The 17,067-nt window shown below is 30.1% G+C and overlaps 1 protein-coding gene across 3 annotated transcripts in view; it reads left to right on the top strand.

Moving 5' to 3' along the window:
- The window catches only part of LOC119670912 (ubiquitin carboxyl-terminal hydrolase 47), a 42,022-nt gene extending 25,628 nt beyond the window's left edge, over nt 1–16,394 (top strand). The window contains exons 1-9 of one of the 3 annotated variants that reach the window (XM_038081375.1): nt 11,125–11,333; nt 11,405–12,406; nt 12,465–12,955; nt 13,071–13,524; nt 13,588–15,480; nt 15,546–15,672; nt 15,786–15,856; nt 15,932–16,065; nt 16,155–16,394. In XM_038081375.1, coding sequence (XP_037937303.1) covers nt 11,148–11,333; nt 11,405–12,406; nt 12,465–12,955; nt 13,071–13,524; nt 13,588–15,480; nt 15,546–15,672; nt 15,786–15,856; nt 15,932–16,065; nt 16,155–16,371 — 4,575 coding nt within the window. In that variant the 5' untranslated portion in view covers nt 11,125–11,147 and the 3' untranslated portion in view covers nt 16,372–16,394. Of the gene's footprint in view, nt 1–11,124; nt 11,334–11,404; nt 12,407–12,464; nt 12,956–13,070; nt 13,525–13,587; nt 15,481–15,545; nt 15,673–15,785; nt 15,857–15,931; nt 16,066–16,154 lie in introns of those variants that run through there. The other 2 variants (XM_038081367.1, XM_038081358.1) reach the window with 2 other exon arrangements.
- Nucleotides 16,395–17,067: the final 673 nt, after the last annotated feature.

Raw genomic sequence — 17,067 nt, 5'->3', positions numbered from 1 at the left:
GCTTTTTGCAGATGAATATGGGCTAAACTTCATACCACATACCACATAGAAGAATATACTCGTACTCATATATATTATAGATGTTTAGATAGTTTTGGCTATTATAGAAATATTTTGGTATAAATGCAAAATCGAACACATTTTTAGAGTGTCAAGGTTAAAATAATAAAAGATTTACCAAAACAATAGATCAAATTTTATCTCATTTAAACAGGAAATGTTTTTTTTATATATAATTCCGTTAAATTTTCTATATATAAATTATTTTTTATTATATGCTGTTAGGAAATAGGATTTTAAAACCATGTATGAGATGTGTATTTTCTTCGAATTTTTTATAAATAACAAAGTTTTCAGTAAATATAGGGTTAACCATTTTGTGGTTCCAAAAGTAAACATATATAAAACATACTTGTAAATGAAAGATCCATCAAATTTTTATTCCGATATATTCCTCGAAATACATACCATATCATTCAAATACTCTTTACGAAACATGTTACAGTACTGGATATTTTAGAGTTGATTGTACCTTCCTCATAACATGGTGGTTATGCGTTACCCAAGCATCAAGAATTTGAGGATTATTCGTATAAATATGATCCTTTGCGTAGCCCTACAAAAAATATTCTTGTGATGAAATATCATAGATTATATAGATCATTAATAATCACATAATCGATACAGGGTTAAACACATTGTGGTTCCACAAATAGATATATATAAAACACATTTATAATTAAGTGTTTCATCAAATTTTTATTTCGATAAATTGTTTGGTCTTTGCTCTTAGTCATAAAGTACAACATCCTTCAAATATTCTTAATAGGATATCTTACTGATAGAATTATTAGCATTAAAACTATCTTTTGCGTAACTCCATAAAATAAATTCAGTGGTGACATATTGTTTAAATTTGGTAACTCTTTCATAGTACTGAATTTTAAAATTGTGCTTCCGGAATATATTTCGCGCATCGCTCTTTTAGTACCAGAAGTCTTCCATATCTATATCAAATTTAGAATCTGTACTTATTAGATTGTAGCGATTCATGTCACATCTTCATACAGTAACTGTTTGTAGATGCAATTGTCTTTCGGCAGTTACTTGTAGATTCTTACTGTCCCAGATGTGGAAATTTTATTTATTGATATTTTGCTCACGTAAAATGACAATCCTTAATCTAAGCATTTGATAACGCGGCTGGCAATTCTGTTTGACATATGTGTCACTGAAACAGTACTGCCAAATCAGGATGCCGAGTGAGATAATCCTTTTTATATAATTAGCATCGCTATAGTACATTTCAACAACGATTCACATTAGCTTTAAAACTTTGGTAACACCCTAGTTCAAATAGACAGAGTACTATCGAATACTTGTCTTTTTAAAAACAGTGTAGTATTTTTCATACACTCATAGTTTCCCTGTACATATGTAAAAGTAGTAATCCATCGGTATCCGCGGCTTTAATATTTTAAAGCCATTAAATAGTTGTAATAGTCATAGATCAACACGTTTAATTTGTCATCAGCAATTCTTAAAATTGACTTCATATGTTTACTCAACATATATCACCATAAGAGGAAGATATTGATATAACTTAACTGTACCCTGCACATTCAAATTATTTTTTTTACCTATGTGATAAGATGTGATGTGATCATCCTTAAACCTTCCGAAAGAATCATTGCATCTAAGATGTGATGTGAAGGAATGTGATAAGATGTGATGTGATCATCCCTAAACATTCCGATAGAGTCAGTTCATCTCACTAATTTTTTGACACTTAATAACACTGGATCGTTCTATTCTTTTTTTTGCTTCTGAATAAGCGCTGTTCTCTTATATTCTTCTCTATAACTTCAGTCCACACATTGGGGTAAAAAATAATTAAAAATGATCTCCAACTTATCAAAACTTAAAGATATAGAGATAAAAATTTGTCTATTGTAAACAATACTCTTAAAGGATATATCTTTGTACTGAGGCCATCTATTGACAGTTACTTAAATAGAATTGGTGATGAAAGAAAACAGTTTCTTGTGGGCTGTAAATTCAATACGTTTTCATCTCTTTGATCCATATTTTTTTGATATACATATTGAATGACTATTTCTTAAAATGATCTCCACTTTGCGAAATATTTTGACTTTTTTGGTTATTTACAAATCGTATATGCGGAAGTATAATTTTCTTCCATTACGTATTTCACAATCTGAACAACACTTTTCAACGCCTTTTGAAGAAATTTAATCAACACATGGCGATGCTGTTGCCGTAGAGAAAATAAAATATCTCATAAAAGTGAAAAAATAAAACCAAATAAGAAAAAGTTTTATACAAATTTGCGTGAATCTTTTTTTTTCTCTTTGTAATTTGTTTATTCTTTCTATAGTGAAAAATTTCATATCGATGTCTTGCATCTCAAAACTTCAACAGTTGCAACCATTAAATTGAGATAACCACAGCACTGGGTTGCCATTCTGAAAATGTTAACTTCGATTACAAAGAAGATTTGTAAAGACCAAATATTTTTTTTTTTCTCTTCTCTTATTTTTTTTCTTATATCTTATTAATTACTACTTTCAGGATATAAATGTAGTGCTTAGTAGTATATATAGGGTTCCTTTTTAGCAGAAAGTGGGCCAACAATTTCATTGTGTCCTATACCCCATTGTATGTGGTTTACACCAGTGAGGTGCTTCCACTAAAGCGAAATCAGTTTAGCTGTGCGTTATCGTAGCACTGACTTCGTTAAACCTTTAACGATTTTTATCGGGATTATTGTTATCCGGATGAGAAGGAAACTCTACTGCATCTATGTGTGAATGCTAGACGAATTTTCAATTTTCAAAATAGAGTTACCACCATTAAAAAATAGGAGACATATCCAAATTTCTAGATTTATCCTTATTGGGTATCCTTATTGGGTTTTCTTTTACTTAAAAATCGTGTGTCAAATGCATTAACTATTAAATAAGAATAGAAAAACACTATATTTGACTTTGTTCATCACATTACGTTGAATGCTTAATAAAAATGTACAATAACAGAGACTTATCATATTATAACCTTATACTAGTAAGATATTCCTTCCTATATAAATTCAAACCATTCGGTAATATTTTGTGCTAATATTTATTATAATTTCTGTAAATGATTTAATAAAGTACATTCTTCAAAATATTTTAATAAATATTTTTCTGAAAAATATTAATTGCTTATGCTAAAACTATATTCCAATATAATCGATTAAAAAAATCCATATATATTGTTTCAATAAAAAACTTTCATTAACACTGAAAAACTTGACTATCGATCATTCAGTTTATATAAAGCGCTATTGGATATATTCTCTATAGATATTCATTTTTATAGATCGTGTTGTTCGGCACTCAGAGAAGATACATGTGAATCTCTACTAATTCGAACCTAAGTAGTTGGTGGTCACTATTATTCAATGCTCTCAAATAAAAATGAGTTAAATACTTGCGTTTTTAATGTGTCTGAAGAAGATTAGTTCATAACCTGGTCAAATGTGGAACCAGAAGAGCTTTCTTTCTCATTGAGAAGAATGCGACCTTCTTCAACTTTAACTACCTACTTACATGGTTGTCTAAAAACAAATTAGAAATTAATTAAATTAAATAAATATTAAATGGATTAAATCGAATTAATTAAGTTAATACATTTATATTTTATAATATAAGTAATATAAATACGCGGTCTTATTTACGACACTATGTTCGGATTTTTTTTTTTGAAAGTATTAATTATTTTATACTTTATAATATCTGAGATGCTTTCTTCGCTGCATTATAAAAACTTAAACCCTAAAGCACGTCAATTGTACTTTTTTTTTGCGTCTGTGATTTATTATAAAATCCACTAAATAAACAAATATGATTGTGTATAATAATATAAACAAACTTAAGAATAAAAACAATCTGAGCGAATTTACGCGAATGAAGATAAGAACACCGAACAGCTGGTATTAAGAATCGACCTACTATCAGAAAAATATATACTTAAAATTTAATCTTCAATCATAATTGTATTATTACAAAATATAGGAAAAATATTTATTAATACCAAAGCAAAGCTTTTTTGTTTATGAATAATATATTAAAAAGTCGTAAAATTAATTAATTATTTGATTTACTTAATTATTTTTGTTTTTTTTTTTAACATTGTGATCCTTATTTATTTATTAGAACTTTGACGAGAGTGTCAGTACATTACTAATTTTAACGTTGATTCCTAACTCTCGTTTAGACTTATGTTACTTAAGTCACACATTAGATATATCTCCCTGTTCTACTAAATTGAATAATTATTTATTATGTAGTAAAGTCTTTTACTTCGCTCGAGCATGCGTCAATGCTCAACTTAAATCACGTTAAATCTTTTCTTTTAATGAAACAGCCAACTAACAAAACAAAATATTGTGAAATCTTCTCGTTTTCCGAAATTAGAAGGCTTTTATCTATTTAATAAAGATTTAGATAAATTTTTATTTTTATTATAAATCCTTATCTAAAATCCAAAAGATTCTTATAAAATAATTCGTTGAAATCTTAAAAATAGATTAATTCCTTGTTTCCACTTATTTTATTTATGTAATTTTGCTCATCAATGCCGCCAATTGGGATAAAGTACCATACAAAAAGCTTTCATATAAATGAGCTCATTATAAATAAATTAACTAATTTAAAGCGAAAAATGTCAAATGCAACCCTTAAAATCAATTTCTTACAAGAGAAATTATACGAATTTGAAATATTTGTCATATGTAAACAAACAAGCTATTTCAGATGCATAAATCAGCTTATACCAATAGAAACATAGCATAAGTTGTCATTAACATAAAGAGTTTTAGATGCAGTAGAAACATGATATTATGTGTTTTAATTATATCTGGCTTTTGCGGGTTAATATCTACACAATCGGCTGCTTATCTTTTTTGAGTATGTTATATTATAACTGCAGTTACTGCTAAACATAACTTTCTTTGTACTCATTTTAAAAATTGATTTGTTGTTATTAATAATAATATTATTTAACTGCAACTAGTTTTTCAAAATAGACGTGTACGTCTTCGATTAGTATGATTTGCTTTCGCCGTTTTAAGACCATTAGACTGATTGTCAGTTTATCTTCAAACACTAGTAAGTGAGTAGTTAGTACCATGTTCCTACTGCAGCTAAATGCATTTATATTAACTAAATTAAGATTTGATCGTTTATATTGGCATAAGTTGATTTACGCATATGAAAGAGAAATTCTATGAAATTTCTAGAAGAGCTTTTGTTTGTTTACATTTCTATTGTTAACAGATAATATTTAGTTTTGTATTGTTAGCAAAAATTAATTAATTAATCATGGAAAACACTGATTTATTTACAAAACACAAAAATTTAAAAAAATGTGTGTAATATATTAAGTTTCGATAATTTCCCTTTTGGGATATTTATTTTGTAGTTTTTCTTGATTTATTCTTAACTAAGTTAAAAAACACAAAAGCTCTTTGTATATGGTTAACCAAATTTCATTACCGACTTAAATCAAGTAAACTACTTTTAGGTAGCAATGGGAACATAATATAAGCTACGTCTTTTTACCCTCCTTATTTCTCTTAAATCTGTTTAAATAGACACAAAAGGATTTAGCAGTATCTGTCTGAAAGCAAGTATTTCAGTTTTTGACCTAATAAATTGAAACTGCATAGGGAATTTTTATGAATCTGGGTAGATCAAGTTAACATAGTTATAATATAGGCTCAAACCATCACATAGCACTCATCTAAAACTATAATTTTCAATATGTTTAATGCATAATTAAAATGTATATTTATTATAAATACAGTTGGAAATTATTTAAATTTATATGAATAATTTTTTCGTAAAAGAAACCCAGTTTATTATTCATTTATTTTTTTTATTTTTATTTTGCAATTCGGTTGACACACATTTTCTATCCTTGAATGAACACAGGAAGGAAATTTCATTTTCTCATTTAATTGAAATATTTATTATGAGCTTTTTGTGAATATTTTCTTTTTTTTTGTAATAAATTTAGTTTCAGTATGAGAAATATTAAAATTGCATGACAGCGGATGACGACAATTGAAACTAAAGACTTTTACGCCGTAATCCCTTCAAAACCGTCGTCGTCTTATACCTATTTATTATTATAGAAACTATGAGCTATAATTTTTGAAATTTGTAATTAAATTAAATTATAATAATAAATGAAAGTCACTTCATTCTTAACCCTTTAGTTCCATTTGTAAAGTCTCTCAAAATAGTTAGACGTTAAAAATTACAAAATTGTTTTAAAGTTGGAGAACAGTTTGTTCTCAAGTATTAAGTAATTTGTATATTGTGTCAAAAATATAATTTTTAATTTAAAAAAATTAAATATATATCGTGTATGTGAGTATGTTTCATATAATATATTTAAAAAAAAATAAACAGGAAATAAAATCTGTATGCCGCGCGGTGCTGTGCACATTTTTGCACACATTTCTTGGCCAGAAGCCAATTGAGGCAGTATTGCTTAAAATTGCCTAAAAATCTCCACCGACCTATGAATGGTGGGGGTGAGTGTGTCGTGTGTGTGGACTAACTTGAGCAATCGGCAAAATACCTGAAAAGTGCCAAATAGGTGTGGATAATTTTAAAATCATAATTTGTCATGACTATGAAGAGAAGAGGTCGGTCGGTCAACGGAGCGCAGGAGATTCGAATAATGAAAAACATTTTCCATTTCTTCATTAATTTTTTTTTAATTTTGTTATTAAATAAGAATTTTGATTTTTGTTGACTGCTTAAATTCTTGATTTTTTCGGGTACTGGGTGCAACGTGGCAAAGTCTCTTCAGCAAATTTTCATGTTTTCGTTTTCAGTATATATTTATAATTAATTTTTTTTATTTCTTTTATACCCGTACATAAATTCACTCCATATTTGTTCACGCTTCTGCTACTTTATCCACTTGCAGTTTAATAATTTTTAACAATGACTAAGGCATTTGGCATTTGGCTCCTTTAAATTGCCTTGCCTCCTTCATCATGTTTTATTGGTTCTCTAAATGATTCGCTTATTTTGAGTGTTCCTGACGGTCGCAAAAATTTATGTGGTAATTACTTTTCAAAATACAATGCCTTTATTGGTAATTATATTTTTATATTTTTATTTTCAACAACTACGTCAGTAATTCGTAGAAAATATTCCATGCAATTGTTTTGTTTTTATAAATTTTAAAGAAAAATTTTAAGATTCGCAAATTTTTTGTTAACATTTGACGTCTGCGAAATTTTTTTGCAAAAAGAAAATGTGTTTAATTTATAACAGAACCGGACTACGTGCACATCAGGATACGATTTTTGTAAAAACGGTGCAAAACAATATACCTTCTTCTATATCCTCTACACTATTATTAATTAAATATTAAGTTTATAATACCGTGTATGAGACATAAATGATCGTAAAACAGAATAGAATAGAATTAAAAAGAACTAACTAAAATCAAATATAATTAAAATGAGACGAACAAAATATTGATCAGAATATGAAACAGAATATCACACAGAATATCGGAAAGAGTGTCGAACAGAATATTGGATAGAATATCGAAGAGAATATGGAACAGAATATCAAACTGAATATCTAAGAGAATATCGAACAAAATGTCGCACATAATATCGAACAGAATATTCAAACAGAATATTGAACGAAATATCAAACAGAATACCAAACAGAATATCGTAGAAAATATAGAACAGGATAACAAACCGAATATCAAACAGAATATCGAAGAAAATATGGAATAGGATAACAAACCGAATATCAAACAGAATGTCGAATAGAATATTAATAAAATAAAATAAGAGAACAGAATAATATTGAATTCAATATAATTTGCTTAAATAGAATAGAATAATGTGGGAAAACCGTTCCACATTGGAACATATCACTGCAGCCATAGTACGTCTTTTATGCTATCACTAATTTCGATTAAACAGAAGATGTATAGACTTTCGAATATAACCCAGGTTATATCGAAAATGTGAGTAATTGCTGTCGGGCGAGGTCACTGTTCCTTTCCTGGTACTCATCAAATTCGGATGTTTTAATAATTGAAACAAACCCAACTTGTTGAGAAAATTAGAAAGGCACACATCATATAAACTATATTATTGATTAGCATAGTGAAGCAAATTGCTTTGGTCTTTCTATGAATATATATATACTTTGATATATATTCTCTCTGTTTTTCCAGTACTCTAATGAAAACTACACAGAAGCTTTTGTAGCCAAACTTATATATTTTTTTTAAAGAATTCAACGATTGTCATTAGTCCCGGTTATTTGTTAATAAGCAAATGAAGATCTGAGTTTTAAGAAATAATCGATTAGAACTTTGCATAAGGTATTTTTGTAAATCTTAGCTTAGGCTTAGTTTAAATCAAATCATTAAATGAACTGAATTGATTGAGTATATTATTTGGGTCTTCTATTAAATGTTGACCGAAAGTAGAAATACAGATTTTTATATATAACATATTTATTTATATTTGATTTTAAGTTTAAAAATTAATTAATATATTTACCTAAAAAATTAATAAGCAAATGGTAACTCCATGAAACCAAAGATGGTTATGAATCAAAAATTCTAATGCAATCACTTTTGATATTCTTTTATAGGACAGACCACATATCATATTTTAATTATCAATTCATTAATTAATACTTTATATAGATTCCATTGTTCGCTGTCTAACATTGCTTGCCCTATTAAGGTATATGGCCTGACATTTCTTAATAGACTTTGGGTTTCTACTGTTCGCTGTTTGTTTATTAAGGAATATGACCTTTCATTGACAAACAGATTTAAAACTATCTACGATCCTTTACATTATCTTGTATTATTTTCTGAATATGTGTCCACGAGGTCACTTGCGTATATGGTATATATGTATAAAAATTAATACATTTGCTTAAATTGTTACTGTATCTGTCTAGATACATTTGTATTGCGTTATCTGTGTGTAAACGGCTAAATAATATATATGGTTGCAGATGAACTTATATCGGTTTAGGTATGATGATCCATTTATCTGTAATATTTCCATGGGCCATAATTTTAATTTAAGTCCACGAATGTACTATTTTTGCAATATTCAAATGCTCCTTTTTAACTGAATTCATTATTCAATTCAAACGTTAATATGAAAATGATTTTTAAAATATTCTTTAATTTGAATTTTTATTTATTTTATTTTACCTTTTCTTTAATACCTACGTGGACAAAACTTTTTCTGCATATAATGTGAATTTCTTGAAATTGCTTTACACATGATTTACCCTTTCAAAACCTTTTTTTTCTCTTTTTACACGTACTTTCCTATTACTTTTTCGCAATTCAAGAACAAAAACTATTCTCAAGGATATTGTCGTAAAGTAGGTCAGAAAATTTCATCACATTACTTACAGTACTCGGTCTGTTATGACTGCAATGGGTGAAGGCAAAGTGCTTACACCGAAATGCAGCTTTCGTCTGCAAAATGCAAAATCGTCCTCCTTGTCATCATGTACTTAGGAATCAAAACGTGTCCTTGCATTAAGTACTGTAAACTGTGAAACGAAGGAAAAGGCGAAATCAATGCAACAACAAAATTACATTGCAGTATTTCTAGCAAGTATGGAGAAATGTTCAGCTGAAGTGAGGTCAAAGGGTCACGTATTTTTCCAACAATTTTTGATGTCATTTTAATTTATCACTAGAATGCCCAATAAATTTTTATAGTAAAATATGCACATTATAACATAGGGACATAGGACTTGAAAAGCATTTCTATGTCACTGGCTGCAAGTGAATATACAATTTCATATGCAGTAATATTTTAAATTCAGATAGTGAAGAACGTGTTTTAAATAATATATTTATAACTAATAAAAATTCTTGAAGTAATCATATTAGTTATATTAATTAAATATTATCTGAATCTGGCGAATGCAAATACCTCTGTATATCATTATTATTAGTTCCAATCCCATTAGGGACATAAACTATTAACATAGAGTCTCCATTGTTTTCTGTTAGATGGTTTATGTTTTAATTCGCAACAACGGTTTTTGCAGTTTCATTAGATCATTTCGGTTTCTATTTCATGCATTGTTTCTAATCAGTGCTGAGTTTAGTTGCTGATGGGATTGACCTAAAGCAATCTGAGTTTGGTGATAGGGCTGCTAACTTTCGAAATAAACTTTTTGTGGATCTAGTGTCTCTAAACTTGCCTCACTTCGATATTGTTACTAAGGCCATTTCCTGCTGAAGCTGGATGTTGGCGAACGGATATCTCGTCGGGCGCTACAGCCTCATATGTAAAAATAGAGTTCGACAGAAGACAGGTTGACGTTTGTTTAGAGAGATTTTTTAAGCCGTGTCAGAAACCTTGGACTTTCTGCAGTACAGATGAAAAAATAATGCAGTATTACCAAAAATCCAACTTTATTCTAAGCTCAATAGTTACTAATTGGACAGCAGAAACTAACAAAAATTAATTATAAACAAATCACTTCGTAACCTGATCCGTTTTGGTCACCAAAACGGAATCCAATATGTTTATAATAGACACAATAGAAATACAGATAGTTCCAACTTCAACAAATGGAATCTGCTAAGCGGGAATTAACAGAAACGAACCATAAAGGAATTTGCTTCGATAATAAGGTCTGTTTTTACATTAAAAAAAATAGATCTTACAGTGGGCATAATAGACTCAACTGTATTCACAGTGCACAAAGATATTTTCTATTCTCAATTCAATTCAATAGTCCGTTTTGTTATCAAAATAGAAGCCAATAATTTTCACAATTGGGACTATAGATCCAGCTGTCGTGGCATTGATAAGCGGGAAGTAATAAAAACGGACTATATAGGATTTTAATTCTAGAAAATGGTCTGTTTTCTTAACAAAATGGAAAGGCATTATTTTACAAATGATTTATTTAATATAACCTGAAACAATACTAATAATATTTTTATAATAGAGAACCATGAGATTTCTGTTTTTGTATTAATTATTAAACTCTATTATTTTTTCTTTTTATTTGATAGATTTTCCCTACACATTCAACATGATCGAAAAGGGAGATGTTACAACACAATGTGCTGTATATGATAAAACGCCGAATTCGGAACAACAAAGAATTAACATTATTGTCCGTCCTACAAATACTGTGGCGAAAGTAATCAGTGACATTAAAACTCAATACAGATATGAAACATTTGATCTGCTTCTACAACCTGAAACTAAAGACTTGGTAATAATATTTGAATGAATAGATTTTATATTGAACTAGAAACAAATAAATATTTTTCTATTATATTTCAGGTATATTTGAATGATCATCTAAGTTCTTTAATTTACAATGTACCGGGATTTGAGAAGACGACAAAAAATATATTAATACTTCTGCCAACTGGTGAATGGGATGGTAATAGAAAAAAACGCTACGATCTTACTTTAACGTCCCTGCCATCAATTTCCGATTTTTATCCAATAAACAGCAGTCCTGAAGGCAATATGGCAAAGATCGTCAAAAGGAACAGTATCACAACCCACAACAATAATAACAATAATAATTTTAATGGGCTAAATGACACCTTTTCGCCTCATTCTGTAATGAGCGCAAATATGACACATAACTCAAGAAGTGATTCGTTAAATGTTAGTCCTATGTCCGAGCCAGATCAGGATCAACTCTTGTATGATGATTTAGTTCTAGGTGCTTCTGCAAGTCCCATAGAAAGAGGACCTTTAAATAGCAGCGAATTAGTTTTACCACACACTTCTACAAGTACTTCAAATATAAATACTTGTAGTGCAGTTGGAGAAAAGTGGTTTGAAAGGGGCAATATGTCATGTGCACAAAATAAGTTAAATTCACTTAATCTCAGTCCTATGTCTGAATCAGACCAAGATCAGATGTCGGATGATGACTTAGCCTTAGGTGCCTCCGCGAGTCCGACAGAGAGTGAACCAATGAATAGTTTAGGTTTAGCACTGGCACATACATCTCCTAGTAGTTCACATGCAATATCTTTCGATGTGGACTACATGGCAACATCAAATATGGACTCTGCAGAAAAAAATGTGAGTTCTTTCTTGGAAAGGAAATATCCACTATCAGCTGTAAATTCAACGGCTACTATTACTGGCATATCATTTGTTGGTTTAGTAAATCAAGCTATGACCTGCTACTTGAACAGTTTGTTACAGGCTTTATATATGACGCCTGAGTTTCGTAACGCTTTATACCGTTGGGAATTCGATAATGACAACGAAGCCAAAAACATACCGTATCAATTACAAAAATTGTTTTTAAATCTTCAGGTCAGTAAACATATTGATTTTATGCCTCATATATTATTGAAGTATTTCATTTCCTTAGACTTCTAAAAAACCAGCGGTTGAAACAACAGATTTAACACGTAGTTTCGGTTGGGATTCAACTGAAGCTTGGCAGCAGCACGATATACAGGAGTTGTGCCGTGTAATGTTTGATGCGTTGGAACACAAGTTTAAAAACACAAAACAAGCCAACTTGATATCTAATCTATATGAAGGCAAAATGATTGATTATGTGAAGTGTCTAGAATGTAACACAGAGAAGACACGTGCCGATACATTTCTGGATATACCACTGCCAGTTAGACCATTTGGTAGCAATGTGGCATATGGTAGCATAGAGGAAGCATTACGTGCTTTTGTACAACCAGAAATTTTAGATGGAAACAATCAATATTTCTGTGAAAAATGTAACAAAAAATGTGATGCACATAAAGGGCTGAAATTCAAGAATTTCCCTTATGTTCTTACACTGCATTTGAAGCGTTTTGATTTTGACTACCAGACTATGCACCGTATAAAGCTAAATGATAAGTAAGTATATGTTTTTGAATAACTGTTAACAATTCGGTTAACAAACTACATATTTTTTAGCCAAACAAATTATATTTAATTTTATTAATAATTATTTTTATTTTTAAATCATTAGGGTCACGTTTCCACAGAGCTTAAATCTGAATAGTTTTGTGAATGTAAAAGAAGATCACGCATTCGTCAGTACGCACAGTAATGTTGCCTCAAACTTGGCTCTTGCCACAGCTAATGGTTATATCATTAATGGAGTAAATGCCACAGATGATTGTAGCACAACTGATAGTGGCTCAGCGATGGAAGAAGACAATTGTAGCAGTGGTATAGCAACAACTGCCTGCTCAAGTCAACATGAGAATGATATGAATGATGATGATGAAGGCATTGATATGAGCACTAGTACAGGCGTGAATGCGGAACATCGCAGTCGACATGAATCCGGTCCATATTTGTATGAATTGTTTGCTATAATGATACATTCGGGTAGTGCATCTGGTGGACATTATTATGCTTACATAAAAGAATTTGAAAATAATGACTGGTACAGTTTCAATGACCAAACTGTGTCAGCGGTAAGTTGTGTGCATTATAAACATTCACTTTATGTATTTCTTTAAAATATAAATTTATTTAAGATAACGGAAGAGGATATACAAAAATCATTTGGTGGTTCTGCTACAAAATCGTATTACTCCAGCATTTACAGCTCAAGTACAAATGCATATATGTTAATGTATAGACAAATGGATCGTAATCGAAACGAATCTGCTATGAAAGTACAAGATTTTCCTGAACACATCAATCAATTGCTTAAAAAATTACAAATGGAAGAAGAGTCGAATACCAGCATACGACGCATAGGGCGCCACAATGCAATGCCCGATTTAGCTTTACCAGAGCATATAAAGCCTCGAGTTTATTTCTACAATCCAAATCAAAAGAAACTAAAAGTGACTCGTGTGTCAGCTTCTCGTAGTTTCGATTTAAGTGCTTTGTTAGAAAATGCTTACAAAATGTTAAATGTTGACGAATTTGCCCCACTTTCACATTGTCGTTTAGTTGGTTACGACCAGTCATCAGAGGAAATACTGCAATCTTTCGAAAACGTAGAAGATAAATCGTTAACTGATATCCGCGCTGCTCATGAGGGCACCTATGACTTTCTGTTGGAATATCGTGCGGACGACCAAGAACTAGAAGTCTATGAACCCACTGGGAATACTTGGTACGTGTATGTAACAAATAGCACATTTAAAGAAATGGACGGACCATATTTTGTGCACTCACCAGCACATGAAAATAATGCCAGATTACGTCGTTCTATTGCGAAACGATTCAATTTGAATGAAAATTCGTTGATTGTTGCAACACTTGTAGGCAAAAAGGCATTTGTAATATATGATTCAAATCCTACTAAAGAAGCACAAGAATACTTGCAATCGGTAGCTAAATCGCAATTTAGACATATTATATACTTCTATCTTAATATACCGAGCACAGATCCAAAAAGTCTAGAAATACTTGGAATACCTTCTGTTGAATCACAGACCCCCACAATTGAGGTATCTTCTGATGTAGTTGACGCTGTTCCTATGAATGCTGCTACATATGTGGGTGCTATGGGTGATAATCTATATAATTTAGGAACTAATGATTACTTACGTCGAGAACCGGCACTACCACCACAAACTCTTACTGGTTTAACTGGTCAAGAATCAAATTCAGAAGATAGCAGCTTAAGTGATGGAGACCGCACTTTAGTGGAATCCATACAAAATCGATGTGGCGGTGATAGTCAGATATCGAGTTGCAGTCATTCACCGCAATTATCGAGTCCAGAAGATGAGATGAATAGTGAATCAATGAAACGTGTGGCAGCTTATTTCAGTAAATTTTTGCCACCTCAATCAGAAATGGACACTAGTTCCAGTTATAACACACCGTCATTTTTTTCTGCTATTAAAATTGATTCGCCTGATGCTGTTAGTAGTAACTATCCTCATTGTGATGCCGACTCATCAGAGGATTTGTCACGGAAACCGACACAAGCATATAAAATTTTAGCAAATTCGCATATGAAAATCAGTGTTTTTAAAAAGTATATAGAAAATTTAATAAGGGTACCAATCAATTATTTTAGATTTCAACGAAAACATGATTCTTCGGATGCGTTTAATACAGCACACTCTCTACTCGTATTGAATGAAGCTGAAACAGTTTATATAGAATTAGGCAAAACGCTCGAAGCAGATGAACAAAAAGCGAAAATCTCGTTTATGCGTCTATCAGAGCTAAACAACGAAACCGTCAAATTGCCTTGCGTATGCGAATGGGTCTACAATACAACAACGACTGTAACAGAAGCTAAGAAGGAACTTATATCAAAATTGCATCGCATCGATGATAAATATCTTTCCCTAAATATGGACAATTGTCGTTTGTGGCTTAAAGGTGGTCGAAATCCCGTAAAGATTTTAGAGGATACTGAACCATTAGTTGGTGACCTGCGATCTAAAATTGAATCAGAAGTATGTATATGCTTTATTGTGTACCTAGTTATAATTATAAAAATAATTTATATAATTTTTTTTAGTTTCTTGTGCAAGAATGTGAAAATGGCATTAGCCCACAACCGCATGAAGTTAGTTTAACGCTATTCGTAAGAAGATGGTATCCAGCTAAAATGGAGTTGGGAAAATTCGAAGAAATAACGTTAAATAGTAAGTAATGAAATTATCTAAGGTTATGTATAAATTCGATATATAAGTTTTTTTTAATAAGCTTTTCTATCCATTATTCGTATACATTTATATATTTTTTTCTTATATTGCAGAGGATGACGAGTTGAGGGAAACATTATCTAAATTATCTGGTATCGAAACTGATCACATTTCATATTGTAAAGTAAGTAATAAAAATTTCATTAATCACTTAATGAAATTTAATGAAATACTAATGTTGTATTTTTAATATTTTTAGGTGAACAGTTCCTTCCCATGTACAAATATATCACTAGTGAGTATTAATACTAATATGAGCTGGACATCAATACCGGTGACAATAGATAAATATCCACTTTCTGCAACGGTTAGTGGTAATATTTACTTCTACAAGTAAGTCCTGCAATTTTAAAGTACAATTACTGTGCTAAAAGAGTTCTATCGATCCATTCATTCATGTATTTTTTGTTTTTTTGTAATAGAGATGCAATGGAAGAAACAAAAGAACTGTCGTCAGAGGAGCGATTTGAATTATGCGCCAAAGAAAAACATCGCCTTGATCGTATGGGTTGTATCTCATCTACAACATCATCGTACTCACCCCGCCGTGAACGTGCATTAAAAATTTATCTCGATTCTCCAAAAACAACAACAACTTCATCGACAAATACAACGACAACGGACAGACTTGACTATTAAAGCTTAAAGTAAAAAAAAAAAAACTAAAGAACAAGTGCATAAAAACTAAAAACAAAAACAAAGTAAAAGTTAAGACGGGCTTTACAGTTGCGTTTGCAGCTTTTGAAGTGTGTATAGAAAGCAAAATATATTAAAAAATAGTGCAATTAGGATTTATAGTCTTAAAAAAATCTAAATATTCTCTTGTTATATTTAATTACGTTCTATTATAAGTATTATTAAAATTTAATTTTTTTGAATTTAAAAGTATCTAAACTAAAATATCATTAAAGCAATACAATAATAATTTTAAAATAAAAAATATCTTGAATATTTAACAAAAGCAATAAAACTTCTATAAAATAAAGGAACATTTTTTCCAGCAAATAAACCGCACATTAATTGCTATTTGCACTACACAATATACATACTTCGATAATATATATGAAAAATAATGTAAGCAAAATTCTAAGCAATTTCTTTTTTATATACAATATTTAAAATATATTATTTATATCATTTTTAATGTTATAATTCAAAATTCGAAATCATCCTAAATTTTATGTAAATATATTTCGGATTTAAATATTAAGTTGCATTTCAATATTGAGTTTTTATTATAATATTGTTCATTTCAATTTACAAACACTTAGCACACTTACAAACACATAATTTACATAATTTAAATTTTTATATACATCGCTCAATAAGACTTCG

This window comes from Teleopsis dalmanni, chromosome 1, assembly GCF_002237135.1.
Source record: "Teleopsis dalmanni isolate 2A chromosome 1, ASM223713v2, whole genome shotgun sequence".
Lineage (NCBI taxonomy): Eukaryota > Metazoa > Arthropoda > Insecta > Diptera > Diopsidae > Teleopsis > Teleopsis dalmanni.
This window is presented reverse-complemented; position numbering and strand designations above follow the sequence as displayed.